The 23,942-nt window shown below is 37.8% G+C and overlaps 1 protein-coding gene across 2 annotated transcripts; it reads right to left on the reverse strand.

The window, feature by feature from the left end:
* Positions 1-546: 546 nt before the first annotated feature.
* Positions 547-21,316, reverse strand: LOC108997805 (serine protease SPPA, chloroplastic-like). 2 transcript variants are annotated; one of them, XM_035691122.1, is made up of 13 exons: positions 20,859-21,316; positions 20,410-20,593; positions 19,091-19,228; positions 17,441-17,611; positions 17,263-17,366; positions 16,783-16,850; positions 15,917-16,083; positions 15,259-15,328; positions 14,089-14,243; positions 13,219-13,324; positions 1,575-1,662; positions 1,332-1,475; positions 547-1,004 (listed from the first exon to the last, which is right to left on the reverse strand). In XM_035691122.1, the coding sequence occupies exons 1-13, from the start codon at positions 21,285-21,287 to the stop codon at positions 774-776; spliced, it is 2,055 nt and encodes a 684-aa protein (XP_035547015.1). In that variant the 5' UTR covers positions 21,288-21,316; the 3' UTR covers positions 547-773. The 2 variants fall into 2 exon arrangements, 1 of the variants encoding a protein (XP_035547015.1); XR_004801745.1 differs by lacking the exon at positions 547-1,004 and having other exon boundaries at positions 1,440-1,475; positions 1,575-1,744.
* Between the last annotated feature and the right edge of the window lie 2,626 nt (positions 21,317-23,942).

The raw sequence follows: 23,942 nt of genomic DNA on the forward strand, positions 1-23,942 counted from the left end.
AACTATTATTTTGAAATATAATTTATATATATCTTTATATATATAATTTATTTATATATCGACTATCCCGAAACGTTATCCCGAAACGGTACCGATATCGAAATATTTCGTTCCAGTGCCTTGACCGGTACGACGTCCGGTACGATATTCAAAACATTAGTTCTACCTAATGAATTTATAAAAAAGTTATAATAATTAGTTTGAAAATATTTATATTTAAATTATTTTTGCTTGGGCACGTCTGAGATCAACCCCTAGTCGGTAGAGTACCAGTACCCAAAGACAAACCGGCTAGGTTAACATGAATGTACTACTCATGAGAGCAACTTCTCTTTATTTTTGTTCCATGCGAGTGTTAACTCGTGCAAGATATGAAAAAGAACATTCAAACCGAATAATTATTATCACATAATTCAAGGAAACTCTAACGGAGAAATCAAATCCAGAATATTTGAATCTAGGGCTCACCTGAAGTCATAAAAAATTATTTTAACTTTGAAACTTGTGGTTGCTTAATGTGATGAATCATTTACAGCAATATTCCGGTTGAGTGAAAGCCTATCAATGCATACAACTTTGTATTGCCTGAATGTTTATAATGCAATATATGCCTGAATATGTACATAAAATAGCATTGCCAAGACAATGGGAAACGAAAGGAAAAATAAATAAATCTTACCATGTTTACTTTCCAGACCATGTAAACGATCCTCTGCACGCCAAAATTATCATAACTTTAAATAGATTTTGAGGCAGAAGAAGATGACATGAGTTTAGAGGGAACTCAGGTAATCCTTAAGCAAAGTGAAGATGGGATTGGCATAAGCATATCCCTCCAGTCTTTGAAAAATAATTCCATCCATCCGGGCTTGAACTCCATCAGAAAATGTCAATTCTTCCAGCAGTACTTTCAGTGTTCTGTCAACTCCAACAAGAGTATTCCCTATGCCACTTAAGATCTCAGGAAGACTAGGGGAGGGTCTTGACAGCTCCACTACAGTAACCTGGCCCCCTCCAATCAAATGCATTAGAATACAATTTTCTTCCAAGACAATGGAAGGAGCAACCAAACTATGTTTCCCATTTTTAATATGGACATAATAAACACGGTAGATCCAAAATGTGCATCTACTGTGTTTATTATAATCCCCATATTTGGATCTGACTATATAATCCCCATATTTTTAATATGGGGATTATATAGTCAGATCCAAAATGTGCTAAAAAACATTGGTTGGAGAATAGTCGTGTGATTTTTACGGTAGTAGTAACCCGCAGTAGATTTTGTCCAAACTGAATTCATTTTAAAAAGAGCAAAATAGTGAACAAACCCGTCTGTCTTGAGGTATATTAGCCTTCAGTTTTGCTATAGCAATAGCTCGAGAAAGTCCACCAATAGCATCAATCAAGCCTCTGGAAGCTGCATCCTTACCCGTCCAAACCCTTCCTTGTGCAAACTCTTCCATCTTTTCCACCTAAGATGATGGAGACATTGGACAGATTTCAGATTTTGCATATGAGAAAAAAATGGAGCGTCCGGAATTCTTGGTTGAACATAAAAATGATCAACATACAGGCATTGATCTGGAGAAAGCTGCCTTGTCCCGAAATTGCTTATATGCATTCTGTGCAGACTTGGCAAAGAGTTCTGCTTCATCCGGTCTGTATAAAAAGTTGGTAACTAGTTAATTGTAGGAGCATAGAGTTAAACTCCATGCTAAGGCAAAAGGCCTGAAGCAAGGTCCTGCAAAACGTAACATAACGAGCGGCATCAAAGTCATCAAAGTTCAGCAGGTTATAGGAACAGGACAGCTGCAACACAGTGCAATGCAGAGTCAGGATTGATTGCGCCACTTCATTTTTGTGGGATAGTGGTAAATTAAAACACCAATAAATCGATTATTTGGTACATCAGAAGCCAAAACAAATTTCTATGTAATATCAAACATTTTTTTAGACTTAAACATGAACTTTAGTGTTGTTATTTTTTACTGGAAGTGAAAGAAAAAGAAAGGGGTATGTGAATAACAAAATTAATACTTGCTTGTATTCTAGAAGACTATATGGACATTTAGTGCTTCTGAATCTAAACACGTAAAAGATCAGACTCAATTTATAACTACAAGCCTGGTTTCCTACAAATTACCAGAGAGACAGAATAAATGAGATAGAGATAGAGATAGAGAAAGAACTGTCCACAAAAGTACAATTTCTCAAAATTTTGGGTTTTCACTAGGGCGTGTATGATATGCAAAATACACCTCCGGAATGGAATGGCTATTCCATGGGAATAACCATTACATCATTTGGTTAGGATTTTACCACTAGGAATACATTTTGAGGATGGTTATTCCTCTCAACTTCGACGGAATTTAAAAGGTTTCTGTGAAAACCCACATGATCTTGAAATTTTTAAAGGTGGCTGGCCACCTCTTACAAAACCTGGGGTGGCACTAACGCCACCAAAGACCCACCCTGAAAACAATAAAAACAACACTGGCTCCAGTTTCTGTAAAAAGGGGTACCTAGCTACCCGTTGGCTTTTCTTAAAATAGTATTCTTTGACAATTTTTTTTGCTCAGAATGTTATTTTTTTAAGAATAAATTTTTATAGGCTCAAATATGTATATGTTGTTTTAAAAAAAATGCTACCACCATAGCCCCCGCCCTAAGCGCTTTTAAAAAATTGTCGGAAGAACGGCCTCGTTAGAAAGTGGCTGATTTGCTGGGCCATCCATTCTGTTCTATTATATTCTTCTTTTTTAAAATAAAAACAGCGTTCAGGTAATTTAGGAATTTTGATTCAATTTTGGTAGAACATAAATATTTAATATAAAACAAAAGAATAGGAATGGTCATTCCATTTAGGCGACCTACTACATTCCCAGTAATATCTATTCCTATTCCTAAGGAATGACCATTCTGCATGCCAAACTTGCCCAACGTTATTGATCTATCAACCAGCTACTCCCCCCAACTCCACCCAACTCCGCCAAACATAGAAAAGAATTGACAACCTTAGTAAAAATTAAGAAAACCCAACAATTGGTGGAGAACTAAGGGCAGGTTTGGTAACCAAAACAAAACACAAAATTCTCATCTCATCTCATCTCATCATTACACATTTTTCAAATTTCAATACAAAATATAATAAACAATTCAACTTTTTCAAATCCCAAAACAATAATAATATTAAAACATAATATTTTAAACTTCAAAACCAAACACAAAATTCTCATCTCACCCCCCAAACCTGCCCTAAGTGATTGTTTCATTGAAGCAACGGGTCATCATGGATATACCATCGGAGGGTGTTGATCTGGAGGTAAACTTTACTCCCAGGAGATTTTGTGATGATGCAATAAGAGATGAGACTCATGCTTTGTATTCCTACCCACTGACTTCCTACTACCAATCTATTAGTGGGATTGGGATGTCTACAATGGCTGAATTTTCTCTCCGTGTGATTTCCCCCCTCACTACCATTTTTGTTTCTCATTGATTCATGCTGGTGTTAGTAATCTTCTTAGCTATTATTAAGGAGTGTAAGTTATTAAAGATGGGACAACCAAAACTGACCCTCCTAGAATAAAAATTTTTTGAACTCTTGGTGGAAGGCGGTTGATTGGTGTGCATTGTAGATAGAGGTAGAAGGGTGGTAATGGAGCTAGTGTTGGGAACACTTAATGTGAAATGGGTAGTGAAGACACCAGAGGAGTGCTCCCGGTTGGACGAAAAGGAGCTGCTCAGAACTTCTCGCAATCGAGGCTTCTTTCACACTTGCTATACCATAAACTTGTGGATATATTTCCTTGAGTGCCCTATCGCCACACTATATATCATGCCAAAATATAATTTTGGACCCATCACCCTAAAGCAGGTATATCTTGAATATGTCTCCCAACCTCTTCTTATATGCTTCCATAACCCCACACTATGAGGCCCACTCACCTCATTGGAAAACCATCCTCCCCATGGTTCACCATGCTTCAATTTGATGATGATTCTCCACAAGGCACCCCTCTCATTGTGGTATCTCCATAGCCACTTGCCAAGCAAAGCTTTGCTGAAAAATTGCAAGTTCCAAATACCCAAACCTCCTTGAATAGGAGAGCATATTGTCAACCATTTCACCAAGTGAAATTTGAATTCGTCATTTATCCCCCCCGGCCGGGGGCTAAGAAGTCATGTTGGAGTCTCTCCATGCAATGAGCCACCTTGGTGGGGAGCGGGAATAATGATAGGACGTAAGTTGGCAAGTTGGAAAGAATGCTTTTGATTAGGTGACCCTACCACCCTGGGATAAATACATCTTTTTCCAACTTGCCAATTTCCTCTCCAATTTTTCTTGAACATTGTCCCTGATTGTCCCTGTCCCAAATAAATATTGATTTGAACGGAGCACCCAACTGGAGGCCATGATATTTCATTGGCAACTAAGATATCTCGCATTTCAAAATGGAAGACAAACTCTCCGCATTAGGAACATCCCCCACCGAAACTAGTACAGATTTGGCCCTCAAGGCTCAGGTTTGATCATGTCAAGCCCCACAAAAGATTAGGTTGTCATTGGCAAATAGGAGATGGGATAAGTTGAGAGACCTCACCTACTAAAAACCCAAATATGAAGCCACCCTCCACAATGCCTAAGATCATCTTGCTAAATGCTTCCTTCACAAAAACAAAAAGTATCAGAGATAGAGGATCACCTTGTCTAAAGCCTTGTGAGCTTTTAAAAAAAGCCTTTTGGCGTGTTCTTGCTCTTTATAAGGGTTCCAATGGAGCTCCAATTCTATCATTGACTAGTCCATTTGGAGAATAAGTCATCTGGTTTGCCCCTTCCATTGTGGCGTTACAAAGCCATAGAAATACAATGATGAATCCAAGTACACCATTTCATACCAAAACCCACATCTCTTGAGCATGTAAAACAAGAATCTCCAATTGACATGATCATAAATTTTTTCCATATCCAACTTGCACAAAAGCCCTGGCTCTCCCAACTTGAATCGACTATCTAAGCATTCGTTAGCAATAAGCACCAAGTCAAGAATTTGCCTACTTTCGACAAAGGCATTTTGAGGCTGTGATATTAACTTCTCCATCACCTTGCTCAATCTATTCGCCAAAGCTTTGGAGAGAATCTTGTACACCCCGCTCACCAAGCGAATGAGACGATAATCTCTTACCTCTACAACTCCAGGTCTTTTTGGAATGAGCACAATAAAAGTAGTATTAAGGCCTTTTTCAAGCCTCCCACTTTCAAGAAATTCATGAAAGGCCCTCATTGTGCCTTCTTTGAGCACTCCCCAACATGTTTGGAAAAAAGCCATAGAGAAGCCATCCGGGCCTGGAGCTTTTTCACCCGCCGTGCTTTTTAATACTCCCTAACCTTCGTCTCTTCAAATGGCCTTTCAAGCTGTTCTACCTCTTGTGAACCAAGAACATCAAAAGTAAGCCCATCTAATCTTGATCTCCAAAAGAATTGTTCCAAGAGCACATTCTAATAATATTTGACAACGTGATCAAAGATCTTATGTTGGTTTGAGGAAGTCACCCCATCAATCATCGTCTCTTGGCATTGTTTCTCCTACATGAATTAGCCATCCGATGGAAAAACTTGGTTAATTTATCCTGTTCCTTCAAACATATTACTCTCAAATTTTGTCTCCAATAGAGACCCTTTCAATATCTATGTCACTTGGGTTTTGCGAGCATCTCTGCTTGCAATAGTTCCCTCTCCTTTTCCACTCCCTCCAAACCCTTGAGTAGGGTTGTGCATACGACCCGCATATCCGATCAACCCTAATGACCCGAATCGTAAAATGATGGGTTGGCATCGGGTCAGATGTTTAACCTGACTAGAAAAGAGTTTGCAACGTCAGGTGTAAGACCCGACTATATATATTTTTCTATCTGAACTCTAAAGCAGATCGAGGAACCCTAGCTTCCAAATCGCACACTATCCCCACTCACCATGCCGTTCAACATCGCAGTTCTACATCTCCGTTCACAGTCACCATTCACCGGAGTACTGATGAAAGAGTTTGGGGAAAAGAAAATAACAAGGAAGGAGTTTGGGTGAAAGCCAAGGGCATCGAAAAATCTCCTCATTTCCCCCAACTCTCAACCCTTGTTCATCATCAAACCCTAGCCCCCGTGATCTCTTTGCGCAGAACCTGTTTAATCCTCTTACTTTTGGGTCTACAGGAACTTCCATGACAAAGGTTTGAATATGAACTTGGGTTTCGGTTGACAAGAGAGAGAGAAAGAGGAACCTTTTCTTTTTCTCTACAAGGCTTCACTCTGTTTTCTTAGGAGCCATGAAGCAGGTCATCAGCACAGAAGCCTTCACTAAATTTCTTCAACCAGGTGATCTATTCATCTGATCTCGTTTGTCTTTTGATCTCTCAAAGGTACAGAAGCCTTCACTCGTTTTCTTTCGATCTCTCAAAGGTACAGCCCAAACCATAATTTTAGAACTACTTTTGTAAAGTTTTCAAATGAAAGAACGGTTTTTAGTTTCTGATTTGCTTTCTGTTTGGTGGTAGACGTAAAAATCTGGGCCTGACACCAACAAGTTTAGACATCAAAATCTTTGGGTTTTCTATGTTTGCTGGAGTAATAAACTGTCTTTTGTTTTTTCTGTTGTTTTAGAACAATTTTTTCCCCTTTCACTTTAAACATCTTTTTTTAAACACCAAATTTGCCCAAACCCAGAATAATCTTCCCAAAAATATAAAAGAATATTATCTGGTACTTATAAGAACACTAATCATTTTGTCATTTTGTCATTCCTAATATTGGCTTACCTGCCACAAAACTTCCATCAAGGCAAGATGGTAGCTTTTTCATATCAATGAATCATGATGCAAAGTATTTAGTATGATTAGCTTTTAAGGTTTCGGTAATTGGTAACATGAACCAGGGATGACTCAGTGGAGGTGGGTAGCTACACCCTTCTTATAAGCCCTTTTGTAATCAAGGTATAGTCCAAGTTGAGTTGGCGCTTATAACTGGTTCCTGCTTGTATTGGAATTTTGTGCATGCTCTCTAGATGGACCAGTTAGACTCTGTTTTCTTCACTGGTTATAAACTTTTAATGTCGGCTTTTGTGCAATTTAGTTTTTTTGTAGATACCTAAAAAGGGCTTTAAGGTATACCTCTAGCATCTTCTGCTCTCTCCTGCTAAAGCCCCTATTCTAGTCATTGGAATGTGTTAAGAGGATTATACTCATTTCAAGCCTCATTTGGTTAATCCATAGATATATTTCGTGTTGATACTCTTCTATTTTTCAAAGCCTAATTATCAAAGTTTTAAAAACCGTTTCGTACCGGCCGGTATGGCTGAAATTTACCATGCCGGAACAGTACTCGGCACAGTGGAAGTGGATGTTTCGTAACGGGTCAAATACCAGTCATTTCGGTCAATACCAGACAATACTGGCTGGTTTTCGGATTTCGCCCAGTATAGAAAAAATGGTCCTGAATGTTAATTAAAAGTGAATGGCAATTTTGTAATTAAGAGTGAGCTCAAAGGGCTTTTCGTAAATATGCTTTTCTAAAACTCAAAGCCTAAGGGGCGTTTTTCGGTTTTTCAATTTCTTTTAAATCCTTTTCGCCAGGCGTCAACTCTCTCTCCTATTTCTTCTTTAGATCTTCCTCAGATCTTATAAAAATGTACAAGCAGCCCCATACAATGGACAGTTTGTCAACTTTGGTTTAAATAACTGATGTGGTACTGTCATTACAGTGATATCACAGTGAGATGAATTTATCAATTATTAAAGTTAGAAGTATTATTAAGTTTTACAGATGAAAAATGCTACTCATCATCATCTTCACACCATACATCACACATAATTTTTTATTTTTTTATTTTTCTTACCAAATGTTTTATGTATAGACGATGAGTAGAAAAAATCAATTATGCCCAATTTCTGATGATTTAATCGTGGTGTTCCAAGGGTTTTAGCAAGAATATTTCTTATTTACATATTTTATGTTGATGAGGAATGACTCGAGGCTTTGAATAGAACTTGAGAAATTATCTATCAACCTTGATGATCATATGCACTAATTGTGTGCTTGTGACTTCTATCTTCCATATTTTCCTTTGTTTTATCAGTTGCTGAAATTATATAAGTTTTCTTTGCAGGTTTCTTCAATCCATTACTGGCAATAATTTTGACTGGCAATGATTTTGCTTCAACTGAAACTATATATGATCTTGCATGGATTGAGGCACTGCTGGCTGCTAAAGATCTATTCCCTAGAGTGTTGATTGGCAATGATTTTACCTCTACTGAAGATGTAGTTGTTTCAATGGAATAACTCCATTTACGAATGCTGCAGGAAGGCATTGGCAAGGCAGTCATCAAAGATTGTGAATCAATCATGCTATTAGAACTCTATGAGTTGAAAAGCCAGTTGAAGGCTCTTCAACATAAACATGTAATGTTGTTGGACTCATTGAGACAACTGGAAGTACTTTTCTTGCTTCCATTTCTCCATCCTAGCACATTATACGCTGGTAAACAGTTTAAAATAAGGATGACAATCATGCCATGGTTCTGGGGGGATGAGCTTAATATCTTGTACATCTTAGTGTTTCTTGGCAACTTGTGTGGCATGAAGCAAGGTTTCTGTGTTTGATGTACATGTACGATAGTTAATGCAGCAACTTCAAAACCACAAGAACCTTATTCATAACCTTTTAGTGTTCTCTATTTTATTCCCTTGAAGTTCATCTAGTCTCAAAATCTTGATTTAACTTCCAAACAATAAAAACCCCAAGATCTCAACCCAACCCGGATTCGTCGAGTCGGGATAGTCCAAGCAGACTGGTCAGGCCCAAACCTGACTCGGGCTGGTCGGGTTGCAGGCCTACCCTTGAGTTCCTCGAAGAGTATTTTTTTTGACGTCCCACATCACCAAACACGTGCTCATTCCAGACCTTCAAATATTTTTTTGAGGACTTCAATTTGCATGCCAATATGTAACTTGGTTTTCTGTAGAATTGATAAGAAGGCCACCACTGTCTGACTCTATCAAGAAATCCTTCTGACTTCAACCACATATTCTCAAGCTTGAAGTACCTTGGACCTCCATGGAGACCTCCACAATCAAGGAGGATAGGAAAGTGATCTAAACACAACCTAGAGAGTCTCTTTTGAATAAGACCCGGATAATGTGCTTCCCATTCTGGTGATACTAGAAATCTATCGATCCTTGACCAAGAGGGGTGTTCTCGGTTGCTTGACCAAGTGAAAGAGCCCTACAAGAGCTACCTAATCTAGTACATCTTGTTCAGAGATGAAAGTAGAGAAATCTATAACAGCTGGGTTAAAACTAGAGCTACCTAATCCTTCACAAGTGAGTAACATTAAAATCAACACCAATACACCAAGGTAAGTCTCATATGCTGCTTAGTCCTGCCAACTCATCCCATAATTGACTCTAGTATAGTCTAGGTTTGGACCATAGACTCTAGTGAAAGCCCACCGAAATCCATCTACAACATTCTTGTACGAGTAGAGAGCTCGTCTTTGCTACTTAGAACGGAAATTTTCTCTGCATCGCACCCCTTGAACTGAGAGTAACCATCCCTTCTTGTGTAAACTCCTCTGGCTTTCAGCACAGCAGACTTCTTCTCTCTACTCTTCTCCTAACAGTAACTTCTATCTCCTTCGAATACCCATACTGCCCTTCGTTCCTTGGTTTGGCAACCCTACACTTCTCGGTATCTCCACTTTTCTCCCAGCGTCACCTTTAATGGCTGCGGCTGAACATGAGACTACCTCTGCGTATGATATAGGGGTAACTCCACCACGTGTAACTTTTGTGAATAGTTGTTTGAGAGTTTCAACTCCCTCTGTTCCTTCCCTCCAGTTTTTCCCACATTGCCATACATCGCATGAAGCTCCATTGCCATCTTCCTCCAACCTTTATCTTCTACTTCTTCAAGGATGATGATGAGGCTTCTCCTTCCACCGCCTCTATACTCTATTATGGTCAGGTATCGACCATATACATTAGAGGACCTTTGTGCAATGTCAGCATTGTTGCCTAGGCAGGATGTTCTGAGAAATTCCTTGTTACCGTCTGAACAAGAGCATTCATCCAAAGTCTGCACAACCCAGTTCGTTGTTGGAGTACCTAGTACTAAGTCCTTAGTCACCTTCCTCTCTCTATGATGCACACTGCACGACTTCCTGCAAATGAAATCTCAAATATATGTCTCAATAAGGACTACTTTCAAGCATTCCATCCTTAAAAGATTACCTTCGAGCAATCTCAACATTGCTCTAGAAGCCATTATCCGACTCCTCTACCTTCATCAATATAAACTCATTCACATTTCCCAATAAACGACCAAGGTAAGCAAATTTTGAGAGAAATCAAAATCGGAGGTCGGAGAATTTACCTCTCTTTAAAAGGCATTTTGAGGCTTTGATTTTAGCTTCTCCACCGCCAAACTCAATCTATTCACCAGGAAATGAGTTCCTAAAGGTCTTGGCGAATACACTGAACTTGGTGGTGAAGAAGTTCAAATCAAAGCCTCAAAACTCAAAATGTCTTTGTTAGAGGTAGGTCAATTCTTGACTCGGTACTTTCTTGACTCGGTACTTATTGCCAACGAATATTTGGATAGTAGAATCAAGTTGGAAGAGCCGAGACATTTGTGCAAACTTGACATGGAAAAGGCTTATGAACATATTGGAGATTTTTTCTTCATATGCTTGAGCGATGTGGCTTTGGTACAAAATGGTAATCATGGATCAACCATGATTACTCACCATATCTCACCTATTATTTGCTAACGACCCTCTAAACTTTTGTGGGGCCAGACATCAAATTCAAGCCTTGATGGACCTTCTTTGTTTCGAAGTTGTTTCGGTATTGAAGATGAACTTGGCCAAATCAAAAGTAGTTCCGAAGGGAGATGTTACTAATGTGGAGAACATGGCTACCATCTTGGGATGCAGGATATCTCGTTTGCCAATGAAATATCTCGACCATCCCCCTTGGGTGCTCTGTTTAGATTCAAATATATTTGGGATGATGTATTAGAGAAAATGGAGTAGATATCGGCTAGTTGAAAGAGGATGTACTTACCCATAGGTGGTAGGGTCACTTTACTTAAAAGTACTATTTCCAACTTACCAACCTACTTCTTATCATTCCTGCCTCCCACCAAGGCGGCTTAACGCATGGAGAAACTTTAGAGGGATTTCTTATTGGGGGGGATGATTGATGAGTTTAAGTTTCACTTGGTAAAATGGGCTACAATATGTTTCCCTATCTCAGAAGGAGCACTAGGTATCAGGAATTTCTAGGCTTCTAACAAGGCTTTGTTTGGCAAATGGCTTTGGAGATACCATCAAGAACGGGCATTGTGGAGAAATTTCAAAGAATAGAAGTATGGTGAAGCATTGGGAGGATGGTGTTCAAATGAGGTAAGTGGGCCACATGGGGTAAGGCTTTGGAAGCATAGAAGAAGAGGACGGGTTTGACGGGATACATATTTTAGAAATACCCGCTTTGAGGTGGGTGACAGATCCAAAATCAAATTCTGGCACGACATATGGTGTGGCAACAGGATACTCAAGGAAGCTTATCCAAAAGTCTATGGGATAGCAAGAATAAAAGATGCCTCGATTGCGGACCTTTTGGTTCTATCCAATGGTGCTCCTCAATGGAATGTCATTTTCGAGATGCACAAGACTCGAAAGTCGACGCATTTTCGGAGTTTTATGACCTAGTATACTCTACTCACATGAGAGGGGAAGTTGACGACAAGATTTTCTGGCATCACTCCACTCCTTCTACCAAGCCATGATCTTCGCATGATACAAATCAATTCCCATGGAAGAGTATTTGAAAGACAAAGGCATCCTTAAAGGCACTCTTCGTTGTATGGACGGTTTCCTTGGGAAAGATCCTCACACTTAACAATTTAAGAAAACGTCAACTCATTATCATGGATTGGTGTTGTATGTACAAAAAGAGTGAGTCGTCTGTTGATCATTTATTACTTAATTGCAAGATTGTCACGACCTTATGTAATGATTTCTTCACTCGGGTGGGACTAAGTTGGGTGATGCCGAGAAGGGTGATCAATCTCCTAGCTTCTTGGAGAGGCTTTTAGGGTAACTCTCATATTGCAACATATGGAAGATGGTCCCAATATGCCTATAGTGATACATTTAGAGGGAGGGACAAAAGAAGCTTCAAAGATTGAGAGCGATCAATGGATGAGCTTAAAAAATTGTTTTTCAATACTTTACTCCATTGGTCGGTTGTAATTGATTTTAATGGAACAAGCTTCCATGAATTTCTTGTATCACAAAACTAGCATGCTCAAGCGATGCTCTTGTATATGTCCCGTAGAACTGGGCTTTTGCCTATTCTTATGATCAATAAAATTCTGTTTACGGATCAAAAGAAAATTAGTGGTATTGGGATTAGGATATATGGGTCAACTCGTCTTGAGGGTGCCCTAGTGTATTGTGTTATTATGGTTATGTCTATGGTCAATATATTGTCAACAATATTGCCATGACTGTAAATATAGAGTAAATATAACAGTAGCTGTAGACTAGAATAATTAGTTAATTCCAACGGCTGTTTTCCGGCCTTGTATTGAGGAACATGGTCGGCTGATTTCCAGCCTTGTATTGAGGAACATTGTTCCATATAATGGGAAGAACCCTCACAAAGAGGGCATCAAATTCATTCTGACATGGTATCAGAGCCCCTCCTCTGATATTCATTTCTGAGGCTCTTAATCCTTCGTGTGCGATGGGAAAATTTTTTTTTCCCTCTATTTTTAGCAAGTTTCATCGTTCTCTTGGCGTGTCGGTCAGTTCTATGGTGATCCAAGCGTGAATTTACCTGTCCCGTGGCAGTCAATCACATTTGTGGTGGTATTCGTGGAAGTTTGGAAAAGTTGTAATGATTAGGTAATGACTCGATGAAAAAGTTGAAGATTTGAAATTAAACAGTATTTGTGTTTGAGTGATGTTTGAGAAGAAAATTATGAGAAATTTTGAGATGAGATGAAATATGTTTCCCAAACAACCACTTAGGTTACATAGTAGGCAAAAGACTCATACAGGTTTCAATGTGAACCTGAGACTCATATGTACAAGCAGAATCATCCTGTCATGTCTCACAAATGATACATAAAGCTAGCCAGTCACAAGGCTTAATTACCTGAAAGGCCTGTTTTCAGCTGCAAGGAGCTCAGCATATCTTCCCCTTGATATGATTTCCTTGTTGAAGCCAATCTTTTCATACAGATTTCCCAGGTTAAACTTCCCTACAAACAAATTAATGACGCATTACCATCAACCTTTAGGGACCAAGGAATGACTTCGGAGATTTCTCTTTCTAGCTTTATCCCAGAGTTATTTGTTCAATTTCATAAGAAGATGCAATTAGGATTTTACATAGAAGCACGTCAGCTAATAAAATTACACCTCCCAACATATACACGAAGAGGTGTGTGTGTGTGTGTTGTACTTTGCTTCAAGGCACCTGGAACCAGAGACACGCAGAGAAACTAATTAACTTCCAAATGGAAAGCACATTCTGATCCAGGAGCAATGCACAGAGATGAGAAATTATTGACAAGTTACTCATATGAACTTCTTCAGTTACAGACCTTCTGGACCCTTTTCCGGATTAAAATCTTGAAAAGAATAAAAATGTTCAAGCTTAATCACCACAAACTCAGTCGTGATTGGGTATAGAGTACTAATTATAGATGTATATGGAATTTGGAAATGCTTGCTTAGTGGGTCCCAATCTTTTTCAAAATAGGTTGTATGCTGAGTGTAACCTGCAGATAAGATGCATCTGTGGAGATGTCTCAAGATCCCTAACAGCATTCCCAAAGGGCATTCAATAACTAAGATTTTTCTTTTAGCTATTTCTGGAGAATCTACAGGAGAAACTAATTACAAGGTTTTCTACAGTAAGGAGGATTCAGTGCTAAAGTTAACACCCACAGCTCTGAGGTTCACTTTTTTATATATATATATATATATTTTTCTTTTTCATTGAAAGCATTCTTGGCTTCACCTGTCACAACTCCGATAGAACCAGTCAAGGTTAGATTTTCTGCAACAATAGTTCCTGCTGCCATTGCCATATAGTATCCTCCACTAGCTGCCACATCAGACATTGATGCAACGACAGGTTTTGATTCAGCCAAAAGTCTGATTTCCCTCCACATTCTGTACAACATAAACACCACAGGGTAAGTTAACCATAGAACAGTTTCTTTAAACAATTCAATACAAGAAACCAAAGGAGGGCCTCCCCTTGGTGGGGGTAAAAACCCAGGTAGGCTTGTGGCTGCTTTCTTTGGCTCAAAATGCCAATTACACATATAACAGGATTGAAACTTTAGATACAGATTCAGGAAATGTAATTAGACACACGCATAATATGGCATGCCTAAATGACTACCTCCGCATTGCCTCATTAAATCAATTGCTAGGTCAAAACTAAAGGAGGAGAAAGGTCCAAAGTCCATAAATTTGGTCCGCATCGACTCAATAGACAGAGAATGTTGCCTCCACCATGCCCCAATCGCCACAGTCCACACCAGTTTTCAGGGTCACAGAAAGCTTCTGTGGGAGAAAGATTAACTCTAGACTTTATTTTTTTGGCCACTGAGTGGTTAAATACGAGTTTCAGGAGCAACAGCTTGGGCTCAGTGCCACAGTTTGCTCACTAAATGTAAAAGAGTTGGTCATATTAATTGAGGCATAGAAGATTTTGGTAGATACATCCAAGATGGACACTTTTCTCATATCCATTATGGAGTATAATTGTTATGAATGGAACTCTTATCACAACTCAATAGCTGAGAGGCCTAAGTCAAGGCGATTGTTGCAGATTTCCCTATTCTTGTTGGAGCAAAGTAGCGCAATTTGATATCATGTTTTCCGGTTAGTAGAACTAGAAATCAAGTGTTGGTGAATTCAAAATTTCTAGCAGATGTAACTACTATTCTTTGGGGATGATATTAAACAGCTATGTTGCCTAAGGTGTGTACTCCTGCTTTGTAGTAGTATAAATACTAGAGTTAAAGCAAATCAGTTTCAGTGTGTGCTGCTGAGAATGTTTTAGGTTGCCTCTACTATCTTACTTCACATATCAAAGGATTATTTTCATTAATTTTTCTTTTGGATAAATAAATGGTTTCAAATGACATACATGGAGGTAAAATATAGAGGCACTTACAAATCAGAAGCAAGAGCATCCCCTCCAGGGCTGTCAATTCTGATGATTGCGGCCTTATATCTTTTTGACTCTAAGGGCAAGGAGAAGGGAGAAAAAGAAAATCAATATGACTGGAAAAATAACTTGACTGTGCAAATAGCTAGTAGCTAAAAAGGTAAAGAAGGAATACGGTAATTGGTTTCACACAAAGCAACTCCCAAGCAGATAAAGGCATGATCTTTCTTATACTTCTTCTAATTAAGGATGGAGGTTGAAATAGAACACATTCCAGGCCACCCCCAAGCAAAGCTTACAGCCGCATGTTGTGGATGCATATGGATGTTGCCATTCATTTTTATTTTTATTTTTTTTTATAAGTATATGGATGTTGCCATTCTTCAGGTAATTTAACTAAGTCCTGGTCTTCTTTGAGTTCCTCTATGCTAGCAGTCTTTAGATGCCTACAATAGGACTTCTTAAGACTCAAGCCACAGATGCCTACCATAGTATGGAATAAGAATACACCTTCGCATTGACGTAACATGAACATATTTAGCATATCACAATCTCATAAGGCATGGTGGCATGACTCGCATCTTAAGAGCAAATTGTCACATCTCCACAGTAAGAAAAAGGAGCACTAGATCAAGCAAATTTGAATTATAAGATCTATCCATACCTCTGACACTACGAATCTTCTCAATGAACTGCTCTGCAGTAATACCCGAACTAGGGGCACTTAGTGGACTTCGTACACGACTAATGCTCCCTGAAGCTCTGATCAAAGCTATTTGGTCTTTACCTCCTGATAAACCAAGAGTCCATTTTCTAACTCGAGAGTATTTTCTGTAATATCATGAAAAATATCATGAAAAACAAATTATTCTGAAATTTAATATTTTACGTCTTTTAACATCCAAGCGATTTAATTAGTGGGACTACTAGACCAGTCATAAATTACAGAGAGAGATATGAACTTTTTCATATTCATAGCACCAATTCAATAAAAGATCAGATGACAATGATTTTCTAATGTGTATGCAGAAAAAGTTACGTAGTGCTGTAAATAAAAATGATGATGCACATTGTCACATAAATATGAATAATCTAATATTTGATACATACATCAAAACATTGAAGAGTTGCATGGTTTACACGGAGACTATAGAACAAGAAAGTTTGTCTACGGATGCTTACAGAAATTTAGATCGCGAAATTGTTCATTTATCATATGAAAGGCAAGTGTAGCCTCACAGCAAGGATTCAATCAAAACATAAAACCTAAAATCAGCAGGATATTGACAAGTTTTTACATGATGTTGGATTATGATACAGCAGTCAAATACAGTTGCATTGGCAACCTAAAGATTAGATGCCTGCAATAGAAAGTAACACCAATAATTTGTCTAGATAGTAGAAAATGACAGCTCTAATTAGGACAAAGCCATTGTCGGGTTGCCAACAACAATGACTCCGGTGAAACAATATACTCTAGTAAAAACCAAAGCAACCACCATTGCAAGCCTCCAACAAGAAGTTGGCTACCTGTAATCAACCATAGGAAGATTTTTATCTTTCTGCATTCCTAGTCTCTCACTCAACATTGAAATAACCTGCAACAAGTACATGTTACTAAAACATCCTGAAAAATCATCATATCAATAAAAAAAGGCTTTACCATTTGAGGGACAAACCACTTCCACTAAAAATGCCCATCACACTCAAAAAATTTTAAAAAAATTATGATAAATGTCCAACATATAATTATCAGAAACAGCAAAAAGTGTGGTAGAAGCACTACTAATAACTTATCTGAAAGAGCATGTAGAGGCAACCTGATTTTAGAAAACCCTCTAATATTATACCAAACATCAAATTAGAATGTCATCTCACTCTATGAATATTCCCTAGCATTTTTAATGGCATGCTGTAGCAGATATTGGTCCTTCAATTACTCTATATTTCTTTTCCAAGTTTCACATACTCAAGCCTAACTTCAAAGTAAAGAGGAACATAAATCTGTACCTCGTCATCATAGAATATTTTTGTTATCCAACCCTCTTCTTTCAGCCTTTCAACTTGGAAAACGCCTTCATTGATGAAGTTCTCAAGATCTTCCCTTGTCTTCCCTATGGAAAATTTGAAAAAACCTATTAGTTTAGTAAATACTTGAAGATTGAGAAAAGCCTCAGATGCCAAGTACCTTGTGCAGAAGAAACTTTATCCAGCCAATCCCCATAGATGTTGTTTAGCAATGCAGTCAGCATCTCACAATTTTCTTCAGACATTGTAGTGCGTGTAAGTTGATCCCCAGCACTCTTGTATTTGCCAATCCTTACCACTTGTGGCTCAATTCCAATTTTGTCCAAGACACCTGCACAAAAAGAAATTCCCAAGCTCTATTAAATATACAATTAGAGTCATGCGTTAGTACCTTTTCTAAATTGACAAATTAGGAGAGGATTTTAATGAATTTGTCCTTAAAAATTCATTTCTTTTTTTATAGGTAAACGATTATATTGAATTAATAAGAATAGGCTTAGTCCAGGTACACAGGGAGTATACAAGAGATAACACCTATTTAAGAAGAAGAAATAGAAATAAGAAAATCATGAAAATATTGAAATCTACAGCTTTGGCCCAAAGAAAGAGTTCTAACAAACAGTAGTCTAATCTCCAATGAATGCTCTCTGTCTTAATTGTCCTTAAAAATTCATGTAAGCACAAAAACAGTTACAAGATTTTATCCAAGCATCTAAAAGTTGCACGTGCGAGTACATATGACATTCAGGATTACCACAACTGCTACAAAATGCAGTTTTCTTTCTCAATTCAAAGTTGCATGATGACAGAAGAACCAAGGCCATGTTGTCCATATATCGAGGATTAATTTATAAAACCACCAGCAGCAGATATCAACCATGCCTTGAAAAGGGGTGCCATGCAACTTTGCGAGGATGGATTCTCAAACCCCTGTTTGAGACTTCACTTACACAATCTAATAATTGAATGTCTTATTTTGGCCTATAAACCTTAAGAAATAAACCATTTTAAAAATTACAAAACTTTTAGCACATTCAAATTCTGATTTCTGAGGCAGAGACTAATAACATAAGCAAGCAAAGGGTTCATTTAGACAGCAAAATGCTTGTGCTCATATATAGATTCCTTTGTATTAACTAATATATGTCTGAAAATACAACTAAAGTATTAATTCAAGATAACTAGAGCTTATGTGTTGAGTCCAAGCTCATCTGAGCCAACAGAAACTGTCTATGAGGATTTGATCTCAGAACACTTGGGATGGTAAATGACTTAGAGAAACAGAAAATTAACAGTAAGAGGGTGGTTTGGAGCTTCAAGATACCTAGGCATCAAGGTATAATAATGTTTACTAAAGGGTTTTGAGACGTTTTGATGAGTTTTATACATATTTGGGAAAACAAAAGTACTCAAAACTCTTCATAAACATTCAAAAGATATATCCTGATAGCCTTATCAAAGCTTGCAAGAAAAATATGTGATAACTAACAAGGTCAACTTAACTCTAAGGCATGATGCTTGAACAGTAAAACATAACAAAGAAAAATAAGCACTTGCAGGAGCATGTATCTCTTCACATACATTGGCACGGTAATATTCTTTCTCACAGCATTCATTGGCATATGCTACAATGTCTTATTTGATATACTCAAGTTTACTTCCAGCAATTGATTCTTTAAATTCCCCTAACCCCTCACCCCCCTCCCCCAAAAAAAAATAAATAAATAAAAAACAGAGAGAAACCTTCAGATACGCTAGCTTTATCCAAGCTTGCAAGAAAGCTACGTGAGAACTAGCAAAGTCAACTTACCTCTTAGGAATGATGCTTGAACAGTCAAACCTAACAAAGAAAAATAAGCACTTGGAGGGGCATATATTTCTTCACATGCACTGGCAAGGTAATATTCTTTCTCACGGCATGCAGGGGCATAAGCCACAATGAATTTACCTACAAGTAAGGACCAAATTTAGTCGTCCTCAAAATAGATAATAGCTTGCAGATCAGTATACAAAACTCTATGTTTAAAAACAATACATAACTCAGCTATCTGCACAGAAGGTATTCAGTACCTTGGAAATAAGAAACAAAATCGATGACCTTGCAATGAAAAAGAGAGAGCTACCAAAAATGAGAATGGTAACGACTCATTTGGACACTTAGAATATCTCAAAATATCAATGAATGGTAATGAAATGGTTTGAGTTAAATGTTTTATTGGGTTTTGGAAAAAGATACAGAAAAAGTTGAATAAAATTATTATAAGTTAAAAAAATTGTTTGAATATTATTTTTGTTTTAAAATTTGAAAATTTTTTTCTTTCTTTTTGTGTTTTGTTTAGAAGTTTGGAAACATTGTACTAGGTTTTGTGTTTGGATAATGATTAGGTAATGATTAAATGAAAAAATTGAAAATTTGAAATTGAAAATTGTTTTATATTTGAGTGATGTTTGGGAAGTAAATATTTGAGAATATCTGATAATGCCTTGTTACATAAACAAGGCCTAAGTCTTCTAAAAGATCTTACAAAAGTAAATTTTCAAACTGATATGGATTAATGTAGTACGTCAGGTTATAAAGCTCATTCTAGCATAAAGTAGATCTGATGCCGTACATCAAGCTATGTCAATTTGTAAGTTTAATTTTGTAAGCTCTCTTAATAGACCTAACACTTCTCACCAAAATTTGTTAAGCATCTTAATTTCAAGATAGGTTAATGCATCTATAAAAAAAAAGATTGGTTAATGCAAATACAGCTAACATTTAAGAAATGGTGCATCTAAATGTTCTTTTGATAGGTAAAAACGGTGCATCTAATGTTCCAAAGATTTATTGTCTGTCCCATAGGCGAATAAAGAAAACAGGACCCCTCCGCTTTGAACAGATGTAAAACACAAATCCAGTTGCGATGGTTAATACATCACTGGTTTAAGCATGTTTAATCGAATTGATCACTGCCATGGGCTACATGTTTCATACGCATCAGGAGTTGGCACCTCTTCATTTTTGCAATTACAATAACCAGGCATACTCCATCCCAATTCTAGAAGCCTGAGAAAGGTCAATGATCCAATTCAACTTATTCAGAACATGCATATATACTCGCAAAATAAAAATCCTTGTGACACTACCTGATTTCTTGAAATCCAAGATATGCCTTCGGATTTCTTCAACTTTACCCCAGCCACAACTCAAGGTTTCTACATGGAGATAGATACCAGAAATACGAGGATCATATGTTGCCTTTACAATGTTCTCACAAATTTGAGGTAGAGAAAGTCCCGAAGAGAAACGGCTCTTCAGCTGATCGGATATCTAAACATGAGAAAAAGAAGAAAAGTTTCAATTTCTATCCATTGCCGAAAGAAAAACAGGGCAATAACAAACCCAACAATGCTTACAATAATGTAAATGGACAACTGTATGCTAATGCGTGATAATCACATTTAAGATGCTCAAAATACACTAATATAATTCTGCTGCAAAAGAAGCTTTTAGAACTCAATCTCATCCTACGCTCTACTCTCTAAGCTTAATTTCTAGGGCATAGATTGGAAACAGCAGAGGGAGAATACCAAACCTGGCCGCGCAACTTCATGGTCAAGACGGTGCCCTTGCGAACGCGCTCCCAAGGGAACGCAATGAGCAACTTAAGCTTCACGGTGAACTTCCTCCACCAACTAAACTCCTCGAACTGAAACTCACCGGTCGGGTAGTCCTCGCGCGGACCTGCGAAAGTCTCGCCGCCATCATCAACCTTATTCACCTCGGGCCCTACTTCTTTTCCTTTGGTTTCTTCTTCAGATGAATCGAAGGCGCGGACGGAGAAGGTCCGGCGGTGAAAGGAGGGAAGAGGAGAGGGAGGCGATGAGAGGAAGAGACAGGAGAGTCGATGAAAAGGTAGAGGGGAGAGGGTGAGATGGGGGCTGGAGAGGGTGAGAAAGGATGACAGAGTTCGGCGGTGGATTGAGGTGAAATGCGGGGAGTTGAGGAGCAGGACCTTCGACATTTTCGTAATCGAGGAGTGTAGTAAGGTGGAGCAGGAGAAGTAGCCATTAGAGAAGGGAAAAAAGGTGTAGTTTTGTCCACGTAATCATGTTATGGACCGCCACCTTGTCATATCTTTTTCGTTTTTTTTTTTTTTTTTTCAATCAACCTCATTATTCTTATTTATTTTAAAAAAATTCTATTTATTATCCTCATATACTATATACTATATTTATTTTTATTTTTTTCTCTATCCAAATGTATGATGAATAAAGAATGAAAAATAGAAGAATTCAATTAATTTAAAAATAATAAAACCAAAACAAATTTAAAAATAATAAAAATATGTGTGGTGTATGGTGTGCGAGGATGATGAATAGTAAAATTCTTTAGTTTAACATTAGCCATTCAAGAATATAGCATCTATTAATTTTAAGGGTATACCTGCCTTCCTCAATAAGACTTTATTCACAATTATACCTCAAACAATTGAATAAAAAATTCTTTTAATTCATAAATTCTTAATACTCCATTTCATTTTAATATGGAAAATAATAGCCTTACAAATGTCTTACAACTATTTTATAACTCTATATGAAATGGATCGGAAGGTAGTTTTGTAATATTAAAATTTAATTTTAATGGAGTGGCAAGATTTAATTGGTTGTTTGAAAATGAGTTGTAAAATAATTGTAAAAAGTTGTAAGTGTATCATTATTCTTTTGGGCTACATTTGGGTAGTAAGGTAATTTCAAATGATTTGTAAATAATAATGAAAAAGTGGTGAGAAAGTAATATAAAATATTGAATAGTAGTGGATAGTAATAAAAAGTATGTGAAAAGTAATGATAAAATATTGAATAGTAGTAAAGGATCTCAGTTAAGAATTTTGAAAAATGTCTATCTCATGGAATGTAGATAGAGAGAGTATTGTATTGCTTATATACTAGTTACAAGTATACAAGAAACTCATCAATAGCTCTATATAAATAAGGCAAGAAACGTAAATGTACAGCTAGACTTTCTAAACCTATACAATTGACTTAAACATATACAATAGACTTTCCAAGTATGGTGGAGCTAGTCTATCAAGGAGGATAATATGCAGCTGATTTACTCGTATCATGTGGCTGATTTAGTGTTGATACGTTATCAGTCCCCCTCAAATATGGTCGAGGTTCTGGGCAAAGGCCAAGTTTGATACAAAATGTCTGAAAAAGAGGTTTGGACAATGGTTTGGTGAAGATGTCAGCCAGTTGGTTGGGTGAAGTAACAAACCGAGTCTCCAAAGAACCAAGAGCAACACACTCACGAATATAGTGGTAATCGAGCTCGAAGTGCATTGTTCGACCATGCAAGACAGGATTAATGGTCATAGGCAATGCACTGAGATTGTCACAATGGAGAGCAGGAGTTTTATGCAGTGGGACATCAAGGTCTCGTAACAGAAAAGGAAGCCGTGTGAGCTCAGAGGCGGTGGTGGCCATTGATCTATACTTGGATTCAGTGCTTGAATGTGCCACCGTAGCTTGTTTCTTAGCACTCCAAGAAATACAATTACTCCCTAGGAAGGTGCAAAAACCATATGTTGATCGACGAGTTAGGGGGCATCTTGCCCAGTCAGCGTCTGAATAGGCATAGAGATCAAGAGTGCTTGTAGCAAGGATGCGTATTCCATAGTGTGCAATGCCCTGAATATAACAATGGATGCATTTTACCAGCTGAAAGTGGGCAACAGTTGGGGATTGCATGAATTGACATGCATAGTTAACGATGTAGGAGAGATCAGGTATAGTAAATGTCAAGTACTGCAAACCACCCACTAAGCTTTGGTACATTATTGGATCAGGAAACAAAGCTTCAGTAGCTGATTTGAGACGTCCTTTAGAAGGCATTGGAGTAGCAACAGGCTTAGAGTCAGCCATGTCTGCACAGTGGAGAAGATCCAAAGCATACTGATGCTAAGATAAAAACATATCACTTCCAAACTTGTGAACTTCAATACCAAGGAAGTGATGAAGTTGGCCAAGATCTTTAATGGAGAATTGTTGAGCCAACTGAGATATGAAAGCATTAATTTGCTGAGTATTATCTCCTACAATCACCATGTTGTCAACATATATAATTAGAATCAAAATGCTGGATAAGGACTTGCATATAAATAAGCTTAGGTCTGTAATGCTAGAAAAAAAACCCATATGAAGAAGAAAATCACTGAGACGATCAAACCAAGCCCTTGCAGCCTGTTTAAGGCCATAAAGTGCTCGATGTAGTTGGCAGACATGAGAAGGATAGTGTGGATCAGCATATCCTGGAGGTTGTTCCATGTACACAGGGGTACTGAGATAGCCATGCAGGAAGGCATTCTTGACATCAAGTTGCTGAAGATCTCAATGTTTAACAACAGCCAATGTGAGCACAACACGTATCGTTGCAAGCTTTATAACTGGTGAAAAAGTTTATGAAAAATCAATGCCATCCACTTGATTGAAACCCTTGGCGACGAGACGTGCCTTAAGACGTTCAAGAGAACCATTTGGCTGTAGCTTAGCCTTGTAAACCTATTTACATCCTACTATATTCATCTCAGGACGAGGAGGAACCAACTTCCAAGTTTTATTTTCTGCTAGATTTGCATAGCAGCAGACCACTCTGAGTGATTTTTGGCTGATTTAAT

Source organism: Juglans regia, chromosome 6, assembly GCF_001411555.2.
Source record: "Juglans regia cultivar Chandler chromosome 6, Walnut 2.0, whole genome shotgun sequence".
Taxonomy (NCBI): Eukaryota; Viridiplantae; Streptophyta; class Magnoliopsida; order Fagales; family Juglandaceae; genus Juglans; species Juglans regia.